The sequence below is a fragment of the Dendrobates tinctorius genome, unplaced genomic scaffold (assembly GCF_039654945.1).
Source record: "Dendrobates tinctorius isolate UK_male_01 unplaced genomic scaffold, ASM3965494v1 ptg000098l, whole genome shotgun sequence".
Classification (NCBI taxonomy): Eukaryota; Metazoa; Chordata; class Amphibia; order Anura; family Dendrobatidae; genus Dendrobates; species Dendrobates tinctorius.
Window position 1 is genome coordinate 12817397 of NW_027361766.1, and position 26354 is coordinate 12843750.

Genomic DNA, 26354 nt, shown 5'->3' on the forward strand with positions numbered 1-26354 from the left:
CTGTTTTAGACCCTATGACAAACTCAGCTCTGCCACATGATTTGAAGACTGCCAAATTGCTGACTGCGCAGTGACCTCCGGCACTTGCGCAGAAGGAGGATTAAGACACTGCCCAAAGGAAGGCGGATAAGGTATGGATAATAGCGTGAGTGCAGGGTGCAGGTGTGGGGCATGCATGGGAGGGGGCTGCTATGATAATGAAGACGGGAGGCAAAGATTTCTTCTTGGTACCACACGCCTTGGAGCCTGGAAGAAATCATTAATATAAACAATTAAATCTGAATTTCTCAACAACTAGACAGCAGGTAAAACTATGTTAACCATTTTATTACCTGTATGCCCATAATAGTTTATATATGTCCCAGGGGATGACAGATTTTCTTTTAGATCTTCCTTCAACTTTCCGTTTTCATTTTACAAAGTCATTTTTCTTTTCTGTTACAGTGCCTTGAACACGTATTCACACCCCATGAACTTTTCCATAACTTTTCATGTTACACCCACAAACATAAATGTACTTTATTGGGATTTTATGTGATGTTAAACGACATACTTCATCCATCACAACAGCATGGCTTGACAGGAAAAGAGTTTCGGTGATGAACTGTCCACCTGCAGTCCAGACCTCTCAACAGTAGAAAACATTTGGTGCATTATATGACTTCTGAAGAAAATTGTTCGCTCAGAATTTTCTTTAGGGTATTAGACTACAGGGGGCTGAATAAAAATGCATGTCACAATTTTCAGATTTATATTTTTTTAAATATTTAGAAAAGCATGTATCATTTCCTTTACACTTCACAAATACTTGATAGTTTGTGTTGTTATGTCACATAAAATCCAAATAAAATGCACTTAAGTTTGTGGGTGTAATGTGAAAAAAATGTGGAAAAGTTCACTGGGTGTGAATACTTTTTAAGGCACTGTAATAGTCACCATAGGAAAGAATACAGACTGTCAAAATATTTATCAGGCTTTAAAGGAATAGACAAATCTAAACTGCCCTTAATTATTTATGGGGTCAAACTTATCCATCAAATTACAAATAATCTGTAAGTATTTCTTGGGAGAGGACCTATAAACACAAAAACGTATATACAATATAGAGGATGTGTTCTTAAAAATTGGAGGGTGGAAGTTTCAGTCTGATTACCAAAATAAGAAAATAAAAATGGTTGACTCTTCACGATAGTAAATGAGGCCGAATTGCAGTACTTGGCAGAGCCTCACATGTGATTAAGCCATGGTGCCTATGGAAAATATTGATGGGACGATGGCACAAGCAAGAAAACTCAAAGTCTAGGAGAATCTTATTTGTGAGGGATCACATCACTACTGATAATGGTAATAATGATAATCATGAAGACAATAAAGATGTGAGTGTAGCCAGCCTCACCACCACTCCACTTCAGGCTAGATAGCTGAACATAATTCCTTTGCAAATTGCAATCACTTACACAAATATTAATAAAAGAAAAAACTCTCCAAATAATAATTAATGTTTTGAATGTAACATTATGTAATTTTATTAAATGAATGCCATGCCTAAAACACAGCAGTGGAATTGAAGCCATTTATGGTGAACAGTAAGTTTGAGTCTTTTTGCACGATAGCTTTAAGTCTGTCTATCGTTCAAAGAGTTAAAGAGTTAAAGTGTAATCAATCACACTAGCTCTTTTCTAGCTGGAAAAGCTCTAACATGATAAAAGGTGTCTGTACAGAATCAATACACGGCAGAGTGCCAAAATCAAAGAACTCCCAGACTGGACAAGTCTTCAACCCTGGGCTAGAAATCCTCCATTCATTTCTCAGTGGTGGAAGAGAAGTGACAACCTCTCTGGGTGCCACAAAAGGACTGTCATGTTTAGTCATTGAAACTATTGCCGAGGCAGAAGACCTATGCTGCAGGTTCGGTTATATTCATGCTGCAGAACATACACTGACTTATAGCGTAGATTATTAAGCAGGCTAAATTCCTCATTGCTGGCCCCTTGTAGACCAGTCATTGTACAGGAATATGGTAAAGAAAAATAAATAATACTCACATACTACCGGCGTTAACCTTTTAGGGATGTGTCTATTGACAAGTTTTCAACAATGTACAGCAGAATTATAAATTCAACACTAGATTTTTATACAGGCTGTACCACAAGAGCAGACCAAAGTAAGTTATTTATTGTAAATAGAATGTAACTCAACTTTTTTAATATATGTATAGAATATTTTATATACCTGTAAAGGGGTTGTCTCAAGTTCATAAATGGGTAAATTTATAAAGTCTTGAAAAAACAACTTTGCAATTTATCCCTTATTAGAACTTCTCTCCATTGTCAAGATTGGAGAGATTTTTAATTTTCTAGTTTACATTTCAATGCCTAGGCTATTGGCTGGGATAGAAGGGTGTTCCATCCCAGCGTGACCAATTACCTGGGTAAGGAGCACATAGTGCAAGCAGGCTGTATAATTTATAGCCTAGTTGTGCTGCTATGAAGCTGACCAGATCCATAACACCCTCCACACTTCTGCCATGCCACATCAGCATTGGAGAGCGCACAATCTGGTCTGAACCTTCAGTTTTCACTAATGGCAAACCATGGCGGCCGAAAGTGGTGTGCTTTTGAAAATTCATTTTGAGACAACCCCTTTGTACAACTTTAACATCATGATTATAGGATGAAATCCCACTCTGCTCAACAGGACTACTTTTATTGACAAATTAGAAGCCTTCTGATGTCATACTCTCTTATAGCATGTCTATTACATCAGGGAAATGCGGCAGATAGACCAATTGAAGGCAGCTCTGAAGGCCAAAAGGCGTGGCAAGCTGTCCAAAGGAATCTTGTTCCTGCAAGACAGTGCCTCTACTCTGCCCACACAGCGCAAATGACCAGGGCAAAATTGGCAGAGCTGGGCTTCCAGCTGGTTGACCACACACCTTGTTCACCAGATCTAACTCCCTCCGACTATCATCTGTTTCTAAACCTGAAGAAACACCTCAAGGGTACCAAATTTCACACCATTTCTGATGCCATGGCTGTTACAAATGCCTGGTTTGAGGCACAACCAAAATCCTTCTTTTTGTAAGGCTTACAGAACTTGGAATACCAATGTATGAAGTGTGTTGACATCAGTGGAGAGTATGTGGAATAAATGCAAACTTTCATCTTTTTATCTCCTTTCTTTCTGGGTAAAGCCAAAGACTTATCAGCAGCCCTTCATATATCTCAACTTCAGCAAAGCATTTGATAAAGTATCTCATACTATTCTTAGTGAAAAAATGACCAAGTATGGGATTGACAAGGCTACATTTAGGTGAATTCATAACTGGCTCAGTGATCATACTCAAAGAGTGGTAATAAATGGTTACACATCCAATTGGAAGAGTGTTTCAAGTGGGGTATCACAAAGCTCTGTCCTTGCCCCAGTGTTTTTTAACATTTTTATTAATGATCTAGATAAGTGAACTGAAGGTAAACTAATCAAATTTGCAAATGATGCAAAGCTAATAGGGATAGCTAACACTAGAGAAGACAAAGAAAGGATTCAATAGGATCTAGATAAGCTTGAACAATGGGCCGCGACTAAAGCCCCCGTTACACACAGCGATATCGCTAGCAATATCGCTGTAACATCACCGATTTTGTGACGTTATAGCGATATTGCTAGCGATATCGCTACATGTGATACTTACCTCCGACCGGCTCCCCTGCTGCTCATCGCTGGTTGCGCGAGAAGGTCCTGGATCATTTCTCGTTGGCCACTTCCTGCTGGGGTTCCTGTGGCGCCGACGAGCGACGCGTGGAGGCGGGCGGAGGACGTCTGGATCGCCGCGTCTAACAGGTAAGTAGCAACCCCCGACCCCTGCGATGGTATTTAACAGGGAGAAATGCAAGATTCTACAGCTGGGCAAGAAAAACGAACATTACATCTACAGAATGGGAGGTAAAGAACTAAGCAACAGCTTGTGTGAAAGACTTGGGTATACTAATAGATCATAGACTGGACATAAGTCAACAGTGTGATGCAACAGCAAAAAATGCAAACGCAGTTCTTGGATGTATTCAGAGAAGAATAGAGTGTAGCTGAAGTCATTATTGTCCTCTACTCCTCCTTAGTCAGGCCTCATCTTGAATACTGTGTCCAGTTCTGGGCACCACATTTTGAAAAAGACATTGAAAAACTGGAGCAAGTACTGAGAAGACCTATGAGGATGGTGAATGGAGTGCAAAGTATGTCCTACGAGGAACAGTTAAAGGGTCTGGGAATGTTTAGCTTGCAAAAAAGAAGGCTAAGAGGAGATAACGGTCTACAGATATCTGAAGGGGTGTAACGGTGTAGAGGGATCATCCTTATTCTCATTTGTAAATGCAAACATGAGAAGCAATGGTATGAAACTGAAAGGGAGAAGATACAGATTATATACATGTGGACGCTTGCGGAAGGAATGCGTCTAAACAATGTATTTACGGTCTATGGGAACGCATGCATACGCAAGCACATGCATATGCTTTGCATTTGCATACGCAAGAATTTACATACACACACCCATTGGGCGTGGCTTGTGTACATTCAAAAATTTGCCGGGAAAATAGCACTTGCCAATCGTCCACAACCGAAACGCATGCATGTGTTTTTGCATGCGTTTGCAGTTGCGGATGATACGCTGCATAATCAACCGCAAATGTGAACCTAGCCTTAGTCAGTGGGAAACTTACAAAATCGGCAAGGGATCAAATACTTATTTCTCCCACTGTATTAGAAAACATTTTTTGACAGTGAGGGTGATCAATGAATGGAACAGGTTGCAGTGAGAGGTGGTGAGTTCTCTTTCAATGGAAGTCTTCCAACAGAGGCTGGAAAATCATCTGTCTGAGATGGTTTAATGAATCCTGCACTGCATTGAGCATGGGGTTTCACACAATGATCCTAGAGGTCTCTTTGAACTCTAAAGCCCCCATCACACACAGCGAGATCGCTAGCGAGATTGCTGCTGAGTCACAAGTTTTGTGATGCAACAGCGATCTCACCAGCGATATCGCTGTGTGACAGGTATCAGCGATCGGCCGCCCTGCCGGGTATTGCTGATCGTGCTCAAAAGCGCTGGACTTTTTTTTTGATTGTTTGTCTCCCGCTGGCCCGCATGCATCGCTGCGTGTGGCATGCGGGAGAGCAACGATCAGCGAGCTCCCAGCTCGTATCCAAGGTAAACAGCGGTTTTCTAAGCACCGCGCGGTGCTTAGAAACCTGCAGTGTACCTTAGATACCAGCGTGCTGGTGCAGGGAGCTGGTAACCAAGGTAAACAGCGGGTTTCTAAGTGACGTGCAGCGCTTAGAAACCCGATGTTTACCTTGGTTACCAGCTCCCTGCACCAGCGCGCTGGTATCTAAGGTACACAGCGACGCGCACGCTCGTCGTCGCTGGTGCTGATTGCTGGTGAAGCTGCCTGTTTGGCAGCTCACCAGCGATCATGTAGCGACACACCAGCGATCCTGACAAGTTCATATCATTGTTGGGATCGCTGGTGTGTTGCTATGTGTGACGGGGCCCTAACATTCTATGGTTCTATGAAGTGTAATGGGCTGGGTGGTACAACCCATGTGCCTTTGACCGAGGACAGCCTGTAGAGATGTGGTAGGGGCCGGGATTGGGGGGTGGACCACTGCTTACCCTGTCCAGATGACACAGACACAAGGCGATGCAAGGACGAGGCGGAGACAGATTTCAGTTGTAACAGTTCCGGATTTATTCATCGTCCTCCTGACGATCACAACCACGCACTGCAGCCTCTTTACAGTTCTCTATCTCCTGGCCCGGGTACCTGCACCTTTGCTCCAGTCGAAGTAATGTCCCTTGCGGATCTTTCGCTGGGGCTGCCCTAGACCAATCTACCGCCAGCGTTTCACCTGCCCGAGGTCGTCGTCCAATCGGTACCTCTGGGGCCTCGTCTGTCCTGCCGTCCGTCGGGTCAGGGCCACCCCCCTGACTGTCTTTTTCCTGTCAGTCCCCTCGCCAAGCTCTTCGCTGTTTTCCGTCTTCTGCCGAGCTCCTCCCGGGACTAACCTGCCTGGAACCCTATCCTGTTCTATTTATCCCCTCGCTCACCGGGAATTCCCCTCCTGGGTTCCTATCTCCCCGCCCCCCCATGACTAAGCGTTTCTCAAGCCGTAAGCTGATGTTAAGTCCTAAGCTACTCCCCCCTGCCATCTTGTGGTCTTTTCTAGGTACTGCACTCTCCTATCCACCTTTCCCAGCTGTCACCCTTCTATCCTGTCAATCTCCATCTCTAGTGCACAAACTGTCCCCTCAAACTACCAGTCTGTCCGTCAAGTCACCTTCCCCACATGGGCGTGACTAAGCAAACACCCAACTCTTCACTAGAGCTCCTGATGGTGGAGTTAGACTTGACTCCGGATGGATGCTAAGTGCTACTCCAGGACGGACATCAGATGCATAGCAGATGAGCCCTAAAGGGGCAGGAAACTGTAATAGCATTTGCCGGCAGGTATGGAAGTTACTGGTGGACCTGGCTGGTAGCCTGTAGGGGCGTGACTAAGCAAACACCCGACTCTTCACTAGAGCTCCTGATGGTGGAGTTAGACTTGACTCTGGATGGATGCTAAGTGCTACTCCAGGACGGACATCGGATGCATAGCAGATGAGCCCTAAAGAGGCAGGAAACTGTAATAGCATTTGCCGGCAGGTATGACAGTTACTGGTGGACCTGGCTGGTAGCCTGTAGGGGCGTGACTAAGCAAACACCCAACTCTTCACTAGAGCTCCTGATGGTGGAGTTAGACTTGACTCCGGATGGATGCTAAGTGCTACTCCAGGATGGACATCGGATGCATAGCAGATGAGCCCTAAAGAGGCAGGAAACTGTAATAGCATTTGCCGGCAGGTATGGCAGTTACTGGTGGACCTGGCTGGTATTCAGAAAGGCAGGTACTGGTAGTTATGGCTGATATGCAGGCAAGAAGGTGCTAGTGCGTACAGCTGATATGCAGACAGGCAGGTGCTGACAGGCACAGCTGATATGCAGGCAGGCAGGTGCTAACGGCTACAGCTGATGTGCAAGAAGGTGCAGGCACCCATAACTGACATGCAGGCAGGCAGGTGCTGGCAGGCACAGCTGATATGCAGGCAGGCAGGTGCAAGCAGGCACAGCTGACTTACAGGCAGACAGATGCTGGCAGGCACGGATGGTTTACAGGTATGTCCTGGTGGGCACAACTGCTATGCACGCAGGCAAATGCTGACGGACACAGCTCAAATGCAGGCAAGCAGGTGCTGGTGGGCACAGCTGGAATACAGGAAAAAATGGCAAGTGCAGGCAGACAGATACAGGACAGGCAAAATGACTAGCAGGTACAGAGGACCTGAGAACTAGCACGCATGCAGACTACTGACATAACAAATTTCTCAGGCACCTCCCAACAGATGGAAGTGCTTTAAATAATAAGTGTCTCTCAGCCAATGGCTAGGGAAATTTTAGGACAGTTCACACTGTCCCTTTAAGAGACAGAGAGTGCGCACGTCCCAAGCACAGGGCCCAGGTATCTGCAACCAATGTGCAGCAGAAGAAGGAGGAGAAGGTGTGGGACGGGATTTCGTTGTGGCAGTGAATAAGTAGGTGTCCTTTCTGGGGGGGGCAGGAAGTGTGCAGGGACGCTGACGCTACATCAAGTAAGGACTTTAGGTTAAATCAAAACCTATTTAGTTTTTTCATCATTCAGTCCAGTGTATACTTGCTTTTAGATAATTTCTTTACCACACAATCATAGTAATGTGGTTGTTCTTTTAGTGCAACCTCTTTCTACATGCCCTTTATCCACCTAAGGCCTCTTTCACACATCAGGTTTTCGGCGTCAGGCGCGATCCGGCGCTTTTGACTAAAACCGGATCCGGCGAAATGCAATGCTGGATCCGGTTTCCCCCCCATTGACTTGCATTAGAGCCGGATCGAGCCGGATGGCCATGCGTTTCATCCGATTTTCGCCGGATCCGGCAATGTGACGCGATCCGGCGTCTGGAAAAAACGGCTACTGTAACGTTTTTTGTCTCCGGCGAAAAAGCCGGACACGCCGGATCCGGCGTGTCCGGCTTTTTCATACAATGAAAGCCTATGAGCGCCGCAATGCGCCTGATCCGGCGACAGCCGGATCCGGAGGCCGGATCCGGTTTCTTTGGTCTGAGCATGCTCAGTAGCTCTGCCCACAGGACATATATAAAAGCAAGACAATGGGACCCTCAGCCACACCCAACATGCCACCCAAGCCAAGAACCAGGAGCAGGAGAAGGCAGCAGACATCTGCAGCAGCAGCACCATCAGCACCACCCCAAATGGAGCAGCATGCTGAACAACGGGAGGGGAGTCCAGCAGCAGATGAGAGACGGTAATTATCAAATCCCCCATTCCTCCAAACTAGGGCTATGGAATATCAAGATATTCATTGGCCCTTTGTTTCTCTTTATTCAACAGCCGCCCAAAAGATGCAGCAGCAGCAGCAGCAATGGCAGCAGCAGAAACACCACCCACAGCCATGGAGTCTGGCCATGAGGAAGACAGCACATCTTCTGGGAGCCCTCCCTCGCATCGTCAGCGTTTGACAGTAAGTTTTTATTTCCAAAATCCATCATCTCTATAATATATGTGTATTCATTGCCTTTTATTTCAAAACAGGAATCACAAGATGAAGAGGAGCTCCCAGAAGAAGAAGGAAGGGGTGGACAGACGCTTGGAGTGGGCTCACAATTGGTAAGTTTTTTGCATCAAACGCAGAAACACAACATCACACTACACACAACACATAGAAAACAATGTTCTGCAGACCACACACAGCAAACAAATGCCTACATCCAAAGACATAACATTTTTTGTTTTCTTCTCTAGTCTTCCCAATCTGGTGCTCGGCCAAGAGGTCCTCGCAGTGCCTCCCAGGGTCGTCGGCGACAGCAACGCGGTGGTCACCAGCGTGTAAGTATAAATATTTTTGCTTTGTTTTTTTTGCACTTTTTATTTCATTTCTTTTGTGGAGGCTAATTATGTTATTTTTGTCTTTTTCTTTAACAGCCTTCACAGCGTGCTCCCGACTCTGACGGTGAGGATGGAGGGATTGATGTGGACCGCCTCATCGATCTCGTCAGAGAAAGGGAGCCGCTCTGGAATATGGCTGACCGCCGCCACGCTGACCTGATCGTTACCCGACGACTCTGGGAGGAAATCTGTTCGCTCCTTGTGGACCGCTGGGAGGACCTCGAAGCTCGGGCCCAGATTAAAGAGCGTAAGTATATACAGTACCGGTTGCTTGATTTAAACCAGTGTTTCCCGAACTCCAGTCCTCGTGGTCCCCACGGATCATGTGTTCAGGATTTCTATTTACTTTGGAAATCCTGAAAACATGACCCCTGGGGACCATGAGGACTGGAGTTTGGGAAACACTGATGTTGTATACTAACCACTTTGTCCTTTCTCGTTTCAGGGGAGAGAATTGTGAAGCGGTGGCGGTCTGTGAGGGATCGTTTCAAGAAGGAGTTCAATAAAGAGATGCGGGCCCCGAGTGGATCTGGAGGACGCAGGAGCAAGTACAAGTACGCACGAGCCCTGTCGTTCCTCCGGGAGACAATGCTCACCAGAAGGTAAATATTACACACCACATGTGACAAAAAAATGTTTAGATGTAACTTTTTTTTTTCAGCCAGGGCCATACCATGTCACTATTTTAATTGTTTTTTTTTCTCTTTATTCCACAGCACGGTGAGCAGCACTCGGGAGCCTGCACGATCGGACCCTTCTGAGGCGATCCCTGAGGAGACTGGCACCGAGGGACACTTCGACCGCCCCGGTACATCTGCACCTTCCCAGCCTTCCCACACATTCGACCCATCTGTCCCATCCACCAGCACAGGAGCATCGTGGCCGCCTACATTACATGAAGCTGCTGGTGAGGAGATCGCTTTCCCTTTACCCCACCCTTCTGCCCCTGCCACCTCTAGTACACCTGCGGGTACTGGGCGGCAGCGGCAGAGGGGTCAGGAAAAGACTTATGCGCCAGAGTTCTTGCATCTGAATGCATCTTTCCAGAACTGTCTAAAAGTCTTGTCAGAGCAAATCTCTGCAGGCTATCAGCAGATCAACTCCAGCATTCTGGAGGTGAAGACACTTCTGCAAACCATGCATTCAGAAGCAAGATCTTCGCCAAACCACACCTTTTTCAGGTCTGTTGTGGAGCGCATGGAAACGCTCTCTCCTGCCCAGCAGATGCATGTAATGCATTCATGCCACGCTGCTCTCCAGCAAGTTACCTCCCAACCTCCTCCTCCCACCACAATAGTTCCTCCACCTGCACCCCCTCCAGCCACTTTCCATCCTCCCCCTCCTATTACATCTACACCCCCTCCAGCCACTTTCCATCCTCCCCCTCCTATTACATACCATCCACCTCCCCAGCACCAGCAACCTCCCCAGCACCAGCAACCTCCCCAGCACCAGCAACCTCCCCAGTACCAGCAACCTCCCCAGTACCAGCAACCTCCCAGTACCAGCAACCTCCCCAGTACCTGCAAACTCCCCAGTACCAGCAACCTCCCCAGTACCAGACATCTCCCCACTTCCAGCAACCTGCCCTGTACCAGACATCTCCCCACTTCCAGCAACCTGCCCCGTACCAGACATCTCCCCACTTCCAGCAACCTGCCCCGTACCAGACATCTCCCCACTTCCAGCAACCTGCCCCGTACCAAACTCCTTCCCCATACAACTTGCCATCAACATCATCTGCTCCTACAGTCCCTGCCCAACCCTCCACTCCACCACCCACCACCTCTTCTGCTTCCCACATGTCCACCCATTCTGTAGTTTTTTCCACACCTTCACCTCTAACTGTTCCTTCCCCACCACGATCCCAGTCCTCTCTCCACACTCCCAGTGTCGAAGTGTCCCGCAGCCCCTCCAGCAGTATTTCCACCACACACTACACAGATTTATAATGTGTGTATTTAAATAAAAATGACCAGTTTTATGGTTTCAAAGCTTTATTAAACAAGTTTATTAAAATTTTAAAAAAGTTTACTAAAAAAAACATTTTTCAATAAAAGTTAAATTATTTTACACTGGTTGTCTGTCATTTCTTTCTGCGGCGAAAAAGGTTAAATACAGGGTATTTAAAAGGTGAAATGGTATTCAAAACTAGGTATATAACTGTGGGTAAATTTTAGCTTTTTGCCACAGTTGTGTTCCTGGTTGTGTTTGAAGCAAAGTATTTCACCTAAAAAGTTGTGTTTATTGTTGGTGATTTCCTAACAATGTACACAACTTTTGTTAAAAGGTGAAATACTTTGCATAAAACACAACCAGGTACACACCTGTGGCCTAAAGCTAAAAATAGAGACCATGACAAGATAGCCAACTTTGGTTGGCAAAGGTATATACTGTTGGTACAGAAGGTACACAAGTTTGGTTAGGGCACAAATCTTTCACACTCTGTCATCCTGCCAGTGTACTCTGCCTTGAGGTGACATAAAGTATAGTGCAAAATTGTCCCTCATTACTGAAACCGTCACAGAACTTCTAGTGGTAATGTCATGGTAATCTTGCAAGGTGGTTTCTTCAGAGGTGTCCTCAATGGAAATGGGTTCCTTGCAGATAACAAAATTGTGGAGTACCACGCACGCTTTGATCACCTCGTCCACAGTTTCTGTCTTGAGGTTGATCGCAGTCAATAGGACCCGCCATTTGGCTGTCAGAATACCAAAGGTACATTCAACCATTCTTCTTGCTCTTGTGAGGCGGTAATTAAAAATGCGTTTTGGTCTTGTCAATCCTCTGCTAGAGTATGGTTTCAAAAGGTGTTCTGACAGCTGGAAGGCTTCATCCCCTACACAGACAAATGGCATAGGTGGACCAGATGTTTGCGGCAGCGGTCTAGGTGGTGGGAACTGGAAGGTGTTTCCATACAGTTTACGCCCCATGGCAGACAGTTTGAAAACTTGAAAGTCATTGGAGCGGCCATAGGCCCCAATATCAACCGCAATAAATTTGTATTCCGCGTCAGCGATGGCCATGAGGACAATTGAAAAATATTTCTTGTAATTGAAATATTCCGATCCCGATCCAGCTGGCTTTACAATGCGGATATGTTTCCCGTCCACAGCGCCCAAGCAGTTGGGAAACTGACATATCTGTTGAAACTTGTCAGCAATTTCAATCCACCTCTCTGTTGTGGGCTCTGGTAAAAACTCTTCAGCTAAGGAGTCCCACAGTGCACGGCATGTGTACTTCACAATTCCAGATATGGTGGAAATCCCGAGTCTGTACTGGAAATGCAGTGACGAAAGGGATTCTCCAGTTGCAAGAAATCTGTGGGGAATTAAAAAACAATAAATTAGTTTTAAATCACAGCATTACATACCAAAACTGAGCTATAACCCTTGGAGATACAAACTACCACCAACAAGATTGCAGTGAAAGTGTGCTCTGATGCGATCACATCCAATAAATGTGGCTTACCTTAAAGTCACCATCAGACGCTCTGCGGGTGAAACAGAGAAGCGGCAATAGGTGTCCGTTTTTCTTATGAGGTGTGCAATGCGCTCCACCAAGTAATCAAAATTCTCCATTTTCATCCTAACATATCCAAAAAATTTATCCGGGTTTCGTCGAAGGTCCATGCAGAGTGTAGAATAGACCCCACGCGTCATTCTCTTGGCTGTGATGGGGTGGATCCACAAACGTCGTCTACGATGCCTGATGCGCTGCTGTCTCGCTCTCTCCTTCTCCAGAACAATCACCCTTAAAGGATTCGCCTCCGCTATAAAATCCGCCAAATTCTTCAAAATATTTCCAATGACAACATCCATCTTCGCCAGTAACTTGCTCTTCTCTCCAACCTGCACTTTCTCCTCTACAACCTGTCAAAGAAGGGCTGTAGGAACATGCTATATATAGTTTTCCAGTAGCCAATCCCGTTCGGAAGGCCACAAGGGTCAATTTTAAAAACCGGATCCGGCGTAATCCGTCGAAAAACGGATAGAAAAACGGATGAACCGGATGAGACGGATCCGGTTTTGTCTGTCAAGAAAAAGACGGATCCGGCAGAAAACCGGATCCGTCACATCCGGTTATACTAAACATTTGCCGGATCCGGCGTTCCGGCACGACGCCGGATCGCGCCTGACGCCGAAAACCTGATGTGTGAAAGTAGCCTAAGACCTCCCTCTGTTAGCCAGTGTTTGGAGAAACTACAAAATTAGATTTAGAAGAAATATAAAATTACATGGCTTTTCATCAATTTGAATTGTCACTTTATTATACAGTGCCATTTTATTCTAGTAACACGTGATGCTTCATTGTCAAATTATGGACAGATGATATTTTCCTTTTCTGAAATTGCACAGAAAGGTTTTCTTCAACAATAGAATTTTAGGATCTTTGCACCATCACACCATCACTGTCATGTTTGATTGTGCACATTTGTTGTATATACAGAGAAATCTCCTAAAAATTTGCAAAGGTATACATAGACCACACTTGTGACTGGACCCCCTATAAGCCTTATTGGACAACTTTTTTTTAAGATTCAAACTATACATTTATTAAAGGGTTACTCTTAGAAAATTAAGTTATATAAGGCAAGAAGTGGAATCTTCATGACTCTGATATTAGCATTCTGTAGAACCATGTGTTGAATGGAGTGAAGCAGCGCATGCTCAATTTCCACTCCATTTATTGTTTGTAGGACGTCTGTAAATATCTGAGCACTATGGAGGTCAAACTTGCGCACCTCCACTCCAATCAAAACAAGGCTCTACAGAGTTTGGTTCCTGGATTCCATAGACCCAATCTCAGGATTGCAGATGGTCCCACCAATCAGTAAGCTATCTCTTACCACAGGGGTGGACACTGACATCTTGGGGCCCCTGTGCAAGAAATGTGTCTGGGTCCCCTTCCTTTTATGGCAACAAAGCTACATATATTAACTGTACAGTACCGTCCCTTACATATTGGATTATATAGAGCCCTGTTTTTTATTACATACCGTACTGTCTTTTTAGCTGTATAATTGACAGCTAATGGAGCATCGGAAAGCTTCTTTTCTAATGAAGGAGATGATGCTCCTCCATCAGCAGTCATTTTATATCTAAAAAGAGAGGGCGCTGTGAATAACAAAATTAACAAGAATACACTATGTAAGAGACAGAACTGTACATAACAACAGAGGAAGCTATATAATCAGGGACGTTACCATACATAAACAGAGAGGATGGTACGTAATAAAAGGAAAAAGAAGAAACTATATAACTAAGGATGATGTTATACATAATAAGTGAGTACACTATATACTAAGGAACTGTGTTATACATAATAAGTACGTACACTATGGACTGTGTTAGACATAATAAGCAATAATAAAGTCTTCCTCCACCTCCCCCTGTTCCTAAGTCCATTAAAAGTCCCCCTTCCTCCCGTCCCAATCCCACACACCCCTCATTGTCCTCCTTCCCCTGCATCCCATTATTGTCCTCTCCTCACCCTATCATTGCACTCTTCACCACCTCCATCATTGTCTTCTCCCCCACCACTATCATTGCTTTCTCTCCACCACCTCCATCATTTCCTCCTCCCCATCACCCTCATTATTGCCCTTTCCACCACCACTATCATTGTACTTTCCACCACCATCATTGCATTCTCCCCCACCACCCCATCACTGTTCTTTCCACCACCTCCACCATTGCTTTTTTCCCCCACCACCCCATCATTGCCCTTTCTACCACCTCCATCACTGCCTTCTCCTCCACCACACCATCATTGCCTTCTCCCCACCTCCATCATTGCCTTCTTCCCCACCTCCATTATTGCCCTTTATACCACCTCCATCATTTCCTCCTCCCCCACTATCCCCATTATTGCCCTTCCACCATCTCCATCATTTCCTCCTCCCCCACCATCCTCATAAATGCCCTTTCCACCACTACCATCATTGTCCTTTCCACCACTCCCATCCTTGCCCATGCCACCACCTCAATCGTTTCCTCTCCCCTCCGCCCCCATTATTGCCCTTTCCACCACCTCCATCATTGTCTTCTCCCCCACCACCATCATTGCCCATTCCACCACCTCCATCATTTCCTCCTCACCCACCATCCCCATCATTGCCCATTCCACCAACTCCATCATTTCCTCCTCCCCCACCATCCCCATCATTGCCCATTCCATCACCTCCATAATTTCCTCCTTCTTCACCATCCCCATCCTTGCCCTCTCCTTGACCCCCATAATTGCCCTCTCCCCCACTTAAACACACAGACACACACAGCACTATTCACCTCTCTGCACATTCCCCTGCAGCGCTATGCATGCATACACACATACCCCACCACTCATCTCTACACAACACATGTAAATACAAAAGAAAGCACACACACACAGCACCGCTCACATCTCCGCACGCTCTCCTATTGCCAGCAGCTTCCTCTCTCTGGCACAGATGGCCACTGAATGATGACATCATCCAGTTGTGGCGCTGGTGTCTGTGTGAGAGGGACAGGTAGCACGGGCAGAAAGCAGGACAGATCGCTGCAGCTTCGCTCTGCTGCCATTTTCTCTTGTAGGCAGTGGAGCTGCAGGGATCTCTCCCTGCCTGCCGCACATGAGGGCAATCTGGCCAGGGGCCCCCTGGAGCCTCAGGGACAGATAAGCAGGCCAGATTGCCCTCATTATTAGCCACCCTGCAGGGGCCCCCCTCCACCTCCGGGCCCCCGTGCAGCCGTACAGGCTGCAAATGCGGTATGTCCGCCCATGCCTTACCACATGGAGAGGGGATATCTTAATATTATCACAATAAACATTTAATGAACATTCAGTCATCTAAAGGCTTACCATGAAATACTTCAAATATGTAACCAGAAAAGGCTCCACCTGGCCAAATCAGCTGTTTTCTGCATTATGAATGAGGTATGGATCTAACATTTCCTACTGCATTTTAACGTACTACAGTTATGAGTTCCAATACATTTTTATAAATAAGGATGCTATGAGAGTTGGGGTGTTATGGACATCATGAGCAACCATATACACCTATAATTGCATATGTCTGGGTTAGTGGCTTAGTGAATAAAACGTAGCTCTTTCTGTGGTCTCCTGGTAGAATTTAATAGCTTTTAACTATGAGATCCTAGGGGAAACCCTGGACTTCACCATTCAAACCCCTGTAGGGAATGCCGACAATCCAGGGTACGAGGGTTGAATCCTCGCAGTCGCTAGACGAAGGAGAGGACTGGCAGGAATGGTCAGGTCACCAAATAGGAATCAGAAAGGCAGACAAGAGACCAAATCATTAGATTTAAGAATCGTCAGTAAAAACTCAACTTCCAGCATATATTTATCTACATTTGGTAGCCCCAAGCAGTAAGCTGGACGTTTTAGCAGGGTATGGTGCAATCCCATTAGTCAAGGTAGAGAGCTGATTACTCTAGCTGCATAACACACTTTCCTATACTGCCATACTGCAGACTGGAATGCACTACAGTTCATTGACTCTCTAGTCTCAGTGCCTGGTCCCAATGTCTCTCGCATCACCAATGCCATCAGGAGAATGAAAACGGTGGCACCTGGTGACAAAAGCAGTTGTCATAGGAACAGGTCCCTGAGTAGGGTGGGATTGTTCAAGTGATTCAGCTAGATTAATTATTAAAGTGGTTGTCCACTACTAGTGTGAGGGAGTGCCAGGGCCATACTTGTGGCTGAGAGTACGTACTTTAAGACGCCCTCGTCTCCCGTCACATGAATATAGTGTCCCCTCTGCAGCATACCTTCTGCTTCAGCCTCTGCACCATCAGCGTCCCATTGGACTGGCTGAAGTTCCACTGCTGCCATCGTTGCATATAAAGACACAGAGTCCATTTCAAACTTAAACCACAAAACTTTATTTTCTTGTTTTTGCAGCACATCCTTCCCAGATACAGCATCAGCATAGAGTTCCATACAGTCCACATTCTCTACTTTCCCTGCACTTCCTTTTACGTCCTGCAGCACGTGCCTGGGTCGTACCATTGCTTGCAGTAATGCAGCATCCTTCCTGTTCAGACTCTCTGTGCTTGGGGGTTCCCTCAGCTGTTTCGCTCCAGATCTGAGGACATCAGCCGATGAGATGATCTGCCACATAATGAGTGACCTGCTCCCCATACCCCATACTGATTGGGACCTTTTCTCTCACTTCTGCTCCCCACTGTTGTCAGACTGCTGCTTCAGCTGCACTTCTGTTCCCTGGGCCCAGGATGGCTGGGTCCTTACCTTCCAATGTTACAGAGTAATCCGCCCTACATGGGCACCTGGGCCCTACTGACTCCTGACAGGAAGACTTTTCCCTCTTAATCATGGCTAGCTCCTCCTAAATAACTATGTACAGAGCTACGGCTACAAAGTTACACTATGACCCCTCTAGTGGCTAAACTGGGGTACTGCTGTTGCCCTATCTTTACATAAAATATACATAATAAATATCAAAATGACAAATATATATATATATATATATATATAGCAGCATAACCTTAGCCACGGCTTTAAGGGGGTAGAGGCCCCCTTAGACTAGGACAACCCAATGTTAACCCCTTTCCTACATTAGATGTACTATTCCGTCCATGTGACCTGGGATCTAAGTCCCTAGGACGGAATAGTGTGAGATCAGCTGCGCTCACGGGGGGAGCACAGTTGATCGCGGCCGGGTGTCAGCTGATTATCACAGCTGACACCCGCCCCCGACACGTTAACCCCTGGCACACTGCGATCAAACACAATCAGGAGTGGGGATTTTGGGTTCAACAGCATGTGATTGAGCGAGATAGGCAAAAATTCCCTGCACTTCAGCAGCGAGCTGCTCCACACGATCAGACAATTGCTTAATCTCCATTAAGGAAAAAATCCTCCTACGGCCCCAGAGAAAAAGAGGAAAAAATGCATATAAAAAAAAAATTCTGACACTTTTTTTTTTCCTGCTTTTGAGTACCCTAGAATCTGCGGTATGGCTGGTGATTCTGTTATGAACGGGTAGCTGAGGAGGAAATAAAAAAAAAACAAGCTAAGTCTCAGAAAACCAAAGAGGTTGGTAACTATGCAGACTGCAGACCCCTGATCCTAACACGCAACTAGCAGTAGTCGTGGAGCGTTCCTTCGGTGGTCCTAGACGCCTCGTCACAACCGGAGAACTAAAGCAGGAAAAGAGGAAAACTAACTGCCCCAGAGCAGACCCCAAAGGAGAGACAGCCCCCACATATGTATTGACGGTGAATCAAGATGAAAACACAAACACAGGCAGGAAAACAGGCTGAGCAAACGATGGGGCCCGACTAACTAGAAAGGACAGGAAAGGAAAGCCACTGTCTGCAATCTGAAAAAAACACCCTACCAAAATAATGTCCAACACGTCTGATAGCAAAATTAACCCTGAAGTTACTAGACTTCTCCCATTATATCAGCACTCTGAAATATTCTGAAACAGAGCAAAAAGAGGCCAATCTAATAAGGGACAAAAAGGCAAATTGGCAAATACAGATAAATAGGAGTGGAAGTTCAGCATAGCCCCAGCAGGGGCAAGCTGACCACACAAGAAACTGAATTGACCAACAAGCGCAAGTGTGAACATTAGCAAAAAACAAACTTAACTTGAGAAGACTGGAAGAGAGCTGAAGTCCAAGACCTGAGAAGCAGACTGAATCACCAGCACCAGGATAGGGAGTCAGCTGTCTTATATCCAGTCTGATACTCCATAGATCCAATCATTATCTTCCTCACCAGGTGGCAGATCACTACCACTTAAACCAATCTCACTACCTCCTGTCACCACCAGAGGGAGAACGGAAGGGGAACTCTCAACTGGTGGAGCAGAAAATGAGCTCATAACAGTGCTCCCTCTGTGCTTCCCTGAGACCCCCACTGCAGTGCAATGTGCAGCGCTGCAGCGGGGGTCTCCTTCCCTGCAGGTCCCTGAATCCAAAATGGCGGCGGGGACCTTCGGGGGCCTGCAGGGAGGCGGCTTCCTCATGTCTGCAAAGCGCCGGCATGAGGAAGCCTGTAGCACTACTTGTGACAGATCGCTGATCTGTCACAGCGATCTGTGATGTGACAGATCAGCGATCTTTCATATGACAGTTATGTCCCCCTTGGGACATTGTAATAAAGTTAAAAAAAAAAGTGTTAAAATAATTTATAAAAAAATCGCTAAATAAATTAAAAAAATATTCCCTAATAAATAAAATAAAATGAAAAAAAAAGCAATAAAAGTACACATATTTGGTATCGCCACATCCGTAACGACCCGCCCTATAAAACTGTCCCACTAGTTAACCCCTTTATTGAGCCCCTTAAAAAATAAAAATAAAAAACGAAGCAAAAAATAAAGCTTTATCATCATACCGCCGAACATAAAGTGCAATAACGCGCGATCAAAAAGACGGATATAAATAAACATGGTACCTCTGAAAATGTCATCTTGTCCCACAAAAAAAGAGCCACCACACAGCATCATCAGCGAAAAAATAAAAAAGTTATAGCTCGCAGAACAAAGCAATGCAAAAATAATTATTTTTTATATAAAATTGTTTTCATTGCATAAAAGCGCCAAAACATAAAAAAAGACATAAATGAGGTATCGCTGTAACCGTACTGACCCGAAGAATGAAACCGCTTTATCAATTTTACCGCACACGGAACGGTGTAAACGCACCCCCCAAAAGAAATTCATGAAACGCTGGTTTTTGTTCATTCTGCGTCCCAAAAATCGGAATAAAAAGCGATCAAAAATGTCACGTGCCCGAAAATGGTACCAATAAAAATGTCAACTCGTCCCACAAAAAATAAGACCTCACATGACTCGATGGGTCAAAATATGGAAAAATTATAGCTCTCAAAATGTGGTGATGCATAAACTATTTTTACATTAAAAAGCATCTTTTAGCATGCGACAGCTGCCAAAAATAAAAACCAGCTATAAATAGTAAATCAAACCCCCCGTTATCACCCCCTTAGGCTAGTTTCACACTTGCTTTTTTTTGCAGCGCGTTTTTCCCGCAAAAAAACGCATTAAAAAAACGCATACAAATGCATACAAACGCTGCGTTTTTTTCAAGCATTTTTATGCGCATGCAGGAAAAAAACGCAGCGTTTTTGCGCGTTTGTATGCGTTTTTTGTGCGTTTGCGTTTTTTTACAGATTTTGGAAAAACCCCACAAAAATGAAAAAACAACCATTCAACAACACACAAGACCAATGGGACTTCATTGTGGGTGTGGTATGTTAATATATAGACCCTGTCTACAGTATTCTTCACATTTGCTTGATTCTTCTCGTGACCATGGATCTGCGCTGGAAGAGTTTTCACTTCAACTTGGAGTTGGACATCGCGATGGCTCAGGCGTATGCAGTTGCTTGCCATGAACAAAGGAAGAGAGAGAGGCAGCGAAGACGGCGGCGTATGTGGATACATCCGATTGTTGAACTCCGTGGGGCATACCACACCCTCTACAGCGAGCTACAGGCAAACCCGGAGAAATTTACAGATTATATCAGGATGTCCCACGAAAGTTTCATGGATTTGCTTGCTCATGTCCAACAATCCATCCGGAGACAGGACACACAGCTCCGTCATGCGATTCCTCCTGAGGAACGGCTACTGGTGACATTACGGTATGTTTTAAAAACCAAGGGGTGCGGTCTGATGTTTTTTTTTTAAATTTAGTATTCAAAACCTTGGGTAATTAGTTTTCGTGAATGTACTAATATTTTATTTTATAATTTTTTTAAATAATATACATAAATATTAATTTTACTTCTTTGTCTGTTCACAGATTCCTGGCGACTGGAGAAACCCTATCTTCACTACACTTCCAGTACCGTATTGGAATCTCTACCTTGTCTGGAATTGTTGCTGACACCTGCCGGGCTCTCTGGAATGTTCTTTGCCCAGAATTTATGCCCCTGCCCACCGCTGAAAAGTGGATGGAAATTGCTGACAAATTCTGGACAGTATGCAATTTTCCCAACTGTTTGGGAGCTGTTGATGGTAAACACATACGGATCATCAAACCCCAAAGAACGGGATCTGAGTACTATAATTACAAAAAGTACTTTTCAATAGTACTCATTGCGATTGCGGATGCCGGATGTATGTTTGTAGCAGTGGACATTGGAGCATTTGGCCGTGGTAATGACTCACAGGCTTTTAAAAACTCAGACATGGGCCGGAGGTTGTATGGCAACCAATTTAATTTCCCTATGCCACGGCCTCTTCCTCACACCGAAGCTCCGCCACTGCCCTTTGTAATGGTTGGCGATGAGGCTTTTCAAATGTGCGGAAACTTACTGAAACCCTACTCCAGCCGGGACTTGGACCACACCAAAAAAATATTTAATTACAGGCTGACCAGGGCCAGAAGAACTGTCGAGTGTGCTTTTGGGATTCTTGTTTCCAGATGGCGAATTCTGGGCACGGCCATTAATCTTAAACTTGAAACAGTCGATGAGGTGGTGAAGGCCTGTGTGGTTCTACATAACTTTGTGATGGCTAAAGAGCACCCGACCTTTGAACTGGACGATGATGCTCCTAACCCATTGCCTGAATTCACTCAGCACACTCTCAGGTCATACGTTGAAGTTGGCCAAATGAGGGACCAATTTGCGGCCTACTTTATTTCTGATGTAGGACGGGTGCACTGGCAAGATGAAATGGTGTAATGTTTTTGTTTGTTTATGGTAATAAAAAACCTTATTTGATACCATTACTGAGTGCACTATATTTTTTAAACTCCAATTAAATAAAAAACTTCCCATGTATAACTGAATTTTTTGATGTTCACACACCTGGGCAGGTAAATACACATATGAGTTAAAATGCAGCATTGCTAGTCTGCGTGAAATATATTGGAACGAGCAAAGCTGCAGGCCATGAATCAGGAAACCATTTTTTTTCAAGAGAAAATTGTGCAACTAGTTGAAAACAAAGTATGTGATTTTCTCAAAACACAACCCTCAAAACCCAACCCCAATGAAAGTCCATGGGGAATACAAGTCAGCATTGAGTGGATGAATGTAATCTGCTCCATTCCAACTTAAAAGTTATTACACTAGGCCTTGGAATGACTATACTAGGCCGTGGTATTTCAAATATGAGTATAGTAGGCCTTGGGCCTACTAGTATAGTCATATGTGAAATACCACGGCCTAGTATAGTCATAACAAGGCCTACTCGATTTTTGCCAACTAGGATCTTGTTTCACGAAAAACAAACGGGTGAAACTTGACAAGTTTCAACAGTTTGTTTTTCATGAAACCAGATTCTAGTTGGTAAAAATAGAGTTATTACACTAGGCCTTGTAATGACTACACTAGGCCGTGGTATTTCAAATATGAGTATAGTAGGCCTTGGGGCTTGTAGTATAGTAATATGTGAAATACCATGGCCTAGTATAGTCATACCAAGGCCTACTCGAATTTTACCAACTAGGATCTTGTTTCACGAAAAACAAACTGGTGAAACTTGACAAGTTTCAACATTTTTTTTTTCATGAAACCAGATTCTAGTTGGTGAAACTAGAGTTATTACACTAGGCCTTGTAATGACTATACTAGGCCGTGGTATTTCAAATATGAGTATAGTAGGCCTTGGGGCTAGTAGTAATAATATAATAATAATAAATTTTATTTTTATAGCGCCGACATATTCCGCAGCACTTTACATTTCAGAGGGGATTTGTACAGACAATAGACATTACAGCATAACAATAATCACATACAGTAGATTATAACAGATACCAAGAGGAGTGAGGGCCCTGCTCGCAAGCTTACAGTCTATGAGGAAAGAGGTAGACACGAAAGGTGGGTGGTAACAGTTGCCCTGATTGTATGGACCAGCCATAATGTTAAGTGTGTAACAGTACAGACACAGAGGGCTAATGGATGCATAAAGCATGTGGGAACATGATGCTGGGAACCTGGTTATGGTAAAATTTTTGGCTCTGCCACCCAGGGATAGGTTAGGTTAATGTGTTGAGGCGATAGGCCAGTCTGAATAAATGCGTTTTCAGGACACGCTTAAAATTGTGGGGACTGGGGACTAATCGTGTTGACCTGGGAAGTGCATTCCAAAGAATTGGCGCGGCACGTGTAAAGTCTTGGAGACGGGAGTGGGAGGTTCTGACTATTGAGGATACTAACCTCAGGTCATCAGCAGAACGGAGGGCGCGGGTAGGGTGGTATACTGAAACAAGGGAGGAGATGTAGGGTGGTGCTGAGCCATGGAGGGCTTTGTGGGTGAGGGTAATAAGTTTATACTGAATTCTGGAGTGGATGGGTAGCCAGTGTAATGACTGGCACAAGGTAGAGGCATCGGTGTAACGATTGGTGAGGAATATGATCCTGGCTGCAGCATTCAAGACAGATTGGAGAGGGGAGAGTTTTGTAAGAGGGAGACCGATTAGAAGAGAGTTACAATAGTCGAGACGAGAATGAATAAGAGAAACAGTAAGAGTTTTTGCAGAGTCAAAAGTAAGAAAAGGTCGAATTCTAGAAATGTTTTTGAGGTGCAGATGACAAGAGCGAGCCAGTGATCGAATGTGGGGGGCAAAGGAAAGCTCGGAATCAAGTATGACCCCAAGACAGCGGGCATGTTGCTGGGGAGTAATAGTGGAACCACAGACGGAAATGGCAATGTCGGGTGTAGGTACATTAGTAGCGGGAGGAAACACAAGGAGTTCAGTCTTTGATAGGTTCAGTTTCAGATATAGTGAGGACATGATATTAGACACAGCGTTTAGACAATCGCCAGTGTTTTCTAGAAAGGCTGGCGTGATGTCAGGAGAAGAAGCGTATAATTGGGTGTCATCAGCATAGAGATGGTACTGGAAACCAAATCTACTGATTGTTTGACCAATAGGGGCAGTGTACAAGGAGAAGAGGAGGGGGCCTAGAACCGATCCTTGAGGAACCCCAACAGTAAGAGGAAGGTGAGAGGAGGAGGAACCGGCAAAAGAAACAGTAAAGGATAGTAGTATAGTAATATGTGAAATACCACGGCCTAGTATAGTCATACCAAGGCCTACTGTAATAACTCGATTTTTAACAACTAGCATCTTGTTTCACAAAAAACAAACTGGTGAAACTAGAAAGAAACTTATTTTTAAGACAAGTTTCAACAGTTTGTTTTTCATGAAACCAGATCCAAGTTGGTAAAACTCGAGTTATTACACTAGGCCTTGGTATGACTATACTAGTCCGTGTTATTTCACATATGACTATACTAGGCCTTGGGTTGGTTTTTAACATGTATTTACCCATCAGTGTGTGTGAGCGGCGCAAACAACATTAATGAAACTTAGTAATGGTGAACCACAAATGTAAATTTATTTTTTATCACAAAAATAAACCAAAAAATTATTTTTTCCGGCGTTTGGGGGCAGATGGTTTCAATTTGGGGGTGTGCAGGGAATATGCAACACTTGCAGTTGAAGACGGTGTTTGAGGGGAAGGGGCAACAAAACTTGTGGGGGAAGGTAGTCCAGTTAAGGGAATTAAACTAGGAACACTTGGAGGAGAGGAAATCTGTTCAGGTACATTAGTTGTAATGGCATGTCGCCGTAGGCTTGTGTGCCTGGACCGACTTTGGCCCAATGCCCGCCTTGATAGATTTCGCCTTGAACTAGGGGCAAATATTGAATGTAGGTCCCCCGTCTGCTGGTATGGCTGCTGCTGCTGCTGAGGTGGCGGCTGCTGCTGCTGAGGTGGCGGCTGCTGCTGAGGTGGCTGCTGCTGCTGAGGTGGTTGCTGCTGCTGCTGAGGTGGCTGCTGCTGCTGCTGAGGTGGCTGCTGCTGCTGCTGAGGTGGCTGCTGCTGAGGTGGCTGCTGCTGCTGAGGTGGCTGCTGCTGCTGCTCTTCGTTGTCAGTGCTCGTCCTTGCAGGAGGACTGGTGGCGGCAGTGATGGTCCAGGTTTGCAGAGTGGTGGTGGCAGGGCTACTACATGTTGTTGTAGCGGCAGGGCTGTTCCATGTTTGCCTAGTGGTGGCTGAGCTCCACGCATGCATGGGAGTGGCGGTGGTGCTCCAGACAGGAGCAGCGCTTGCCATGGTGGTGTCGGTGAAGTGACCAGCTGCACTCAGACTTGTGGTGGTGTAACGGTGGGTGTCCTGGCTTTGAATAGAGGTGTCCGTGCAGTGGTATGCAGCACAAGTCGGTAGTGAGGTGAAGCGAGTCAATGGTGGCACAGGTGGAAAGGACACCACTGACTGCTGACCGTACCGATTATGCTGCATAGGCTGCAAGAAAGCATTGTTGCAGGCCTGCAGCACATTCAGCTGTTGATCAGGACTAAGGTATTCCGCCATGCCCTTTTCAATCTTACTAAAAAAATGGTGTGCTGGTCTGTTGAGGTCGGCCTCCAGACGGTCAAGGCGCTGTTCTACAGAATTGAAGCGGTGTTCAAAGTGGTTAAAACCACGTTCCATGAGTGCAAAACCGCTTTCAACTCTGTCGGACAGTGACTTGAGGCTGGAATTAAATGTCTCGCTCAAATGCATAAACTCGGGCAAGACATTCCTGTCCAAGGCCCTCTGCCGCTGGCGGGTAGTGCCCGCATAACCAGTGGCAGAGACCTGGGACAGGGGAACACCTGATGGCCCAGCTTCCTGGTCACCAGCTGTGTGTGTGGTTGACCTGCAAGGTGCTTCCTGGCTGTCGGGTGGCTGGGACGGGTCAGAGGATGTCCGAGGAAGGACCGCTCCAGGGCCAGGTTGCAGGGTGCTGCTCCAGGTGCTGTGGAAGAAAGGAAAATCATTACTACCATGCCTTTATAAGAAGCATCAGCTGTGGATTAGAAAAACACAGATTAATAAAAATAAAAACCCAAAATTTATAATACTTACGATCTCGTGGCAAGGACCGGTCTTAGGAACTGCAACGCGTGATAGTGACGGTATCTAGTTCTGGTCCTTGACGCAGATCCACTGCGAACCTGGCCCTCAGCACGAACATCACTGTTGAAGCGGTCCTTGATCGAACGCCAACGTGTTCGGACTTTGTCCACTGTTGATAAAAAAAAAACAGTGCCGTCAAGGACAACAGTCACTGCGGCACAATGTAGCAATACAATACTCAAAGCAGTCACTGTAGACCCCGATGACACTGTTGGGTTTCCTGCTAGAATACACCTAGCACGAAACCCAACAGTGCCGTCAAGGACAACAGTCACTGCGGCACAATGTAGCAATACAATACTCAAAGCAGTCACTGTAGAGCCCGATGACACTGTTGGGTTTCCTGCTAGAATACACCTAGCACGAAACCCAACAGTGCCGTCAAGGACAACAGTCACT

General features: G+C 45.5%; 1 protein-coding gene across 1 annotated transcript; it reads right to left on the minus strand.

Moving 5' to 3' along the window:
* Positions 1-24225: 24225 nt before the first annotated feature.
* Positions 24226-26075, minus strand: LOC141099182 (uncharacterized). Its single transcript, XM_073587322.1, has 2 exons — positions 25905-26075; positions 24226-25794 (listed from the first exon to the last, which is right to left on the minus strand). Exon 2 carries the CDS (start codon positions 25557-25559, stop codon positions 24420-24422), a length of 1140 nt encoding a protein of 379 aa, XP_073443423.1. The 5' UTR covers positions 25560-25794; positions 25905-26075; the 3' UTR covers positions 24226-24419.
* Positions 26076-26354: the final 279 nt, after the last annotated feature.

Coding starts and splice junctions, on each gene's coding strand:
- LOC141099182 (XM_073587322.1), bottom strand. CDS start 25,559: ATGCATTTGAGCGAGACATTTAATTCCAGCCTCAAGTCACTGTCCGAC.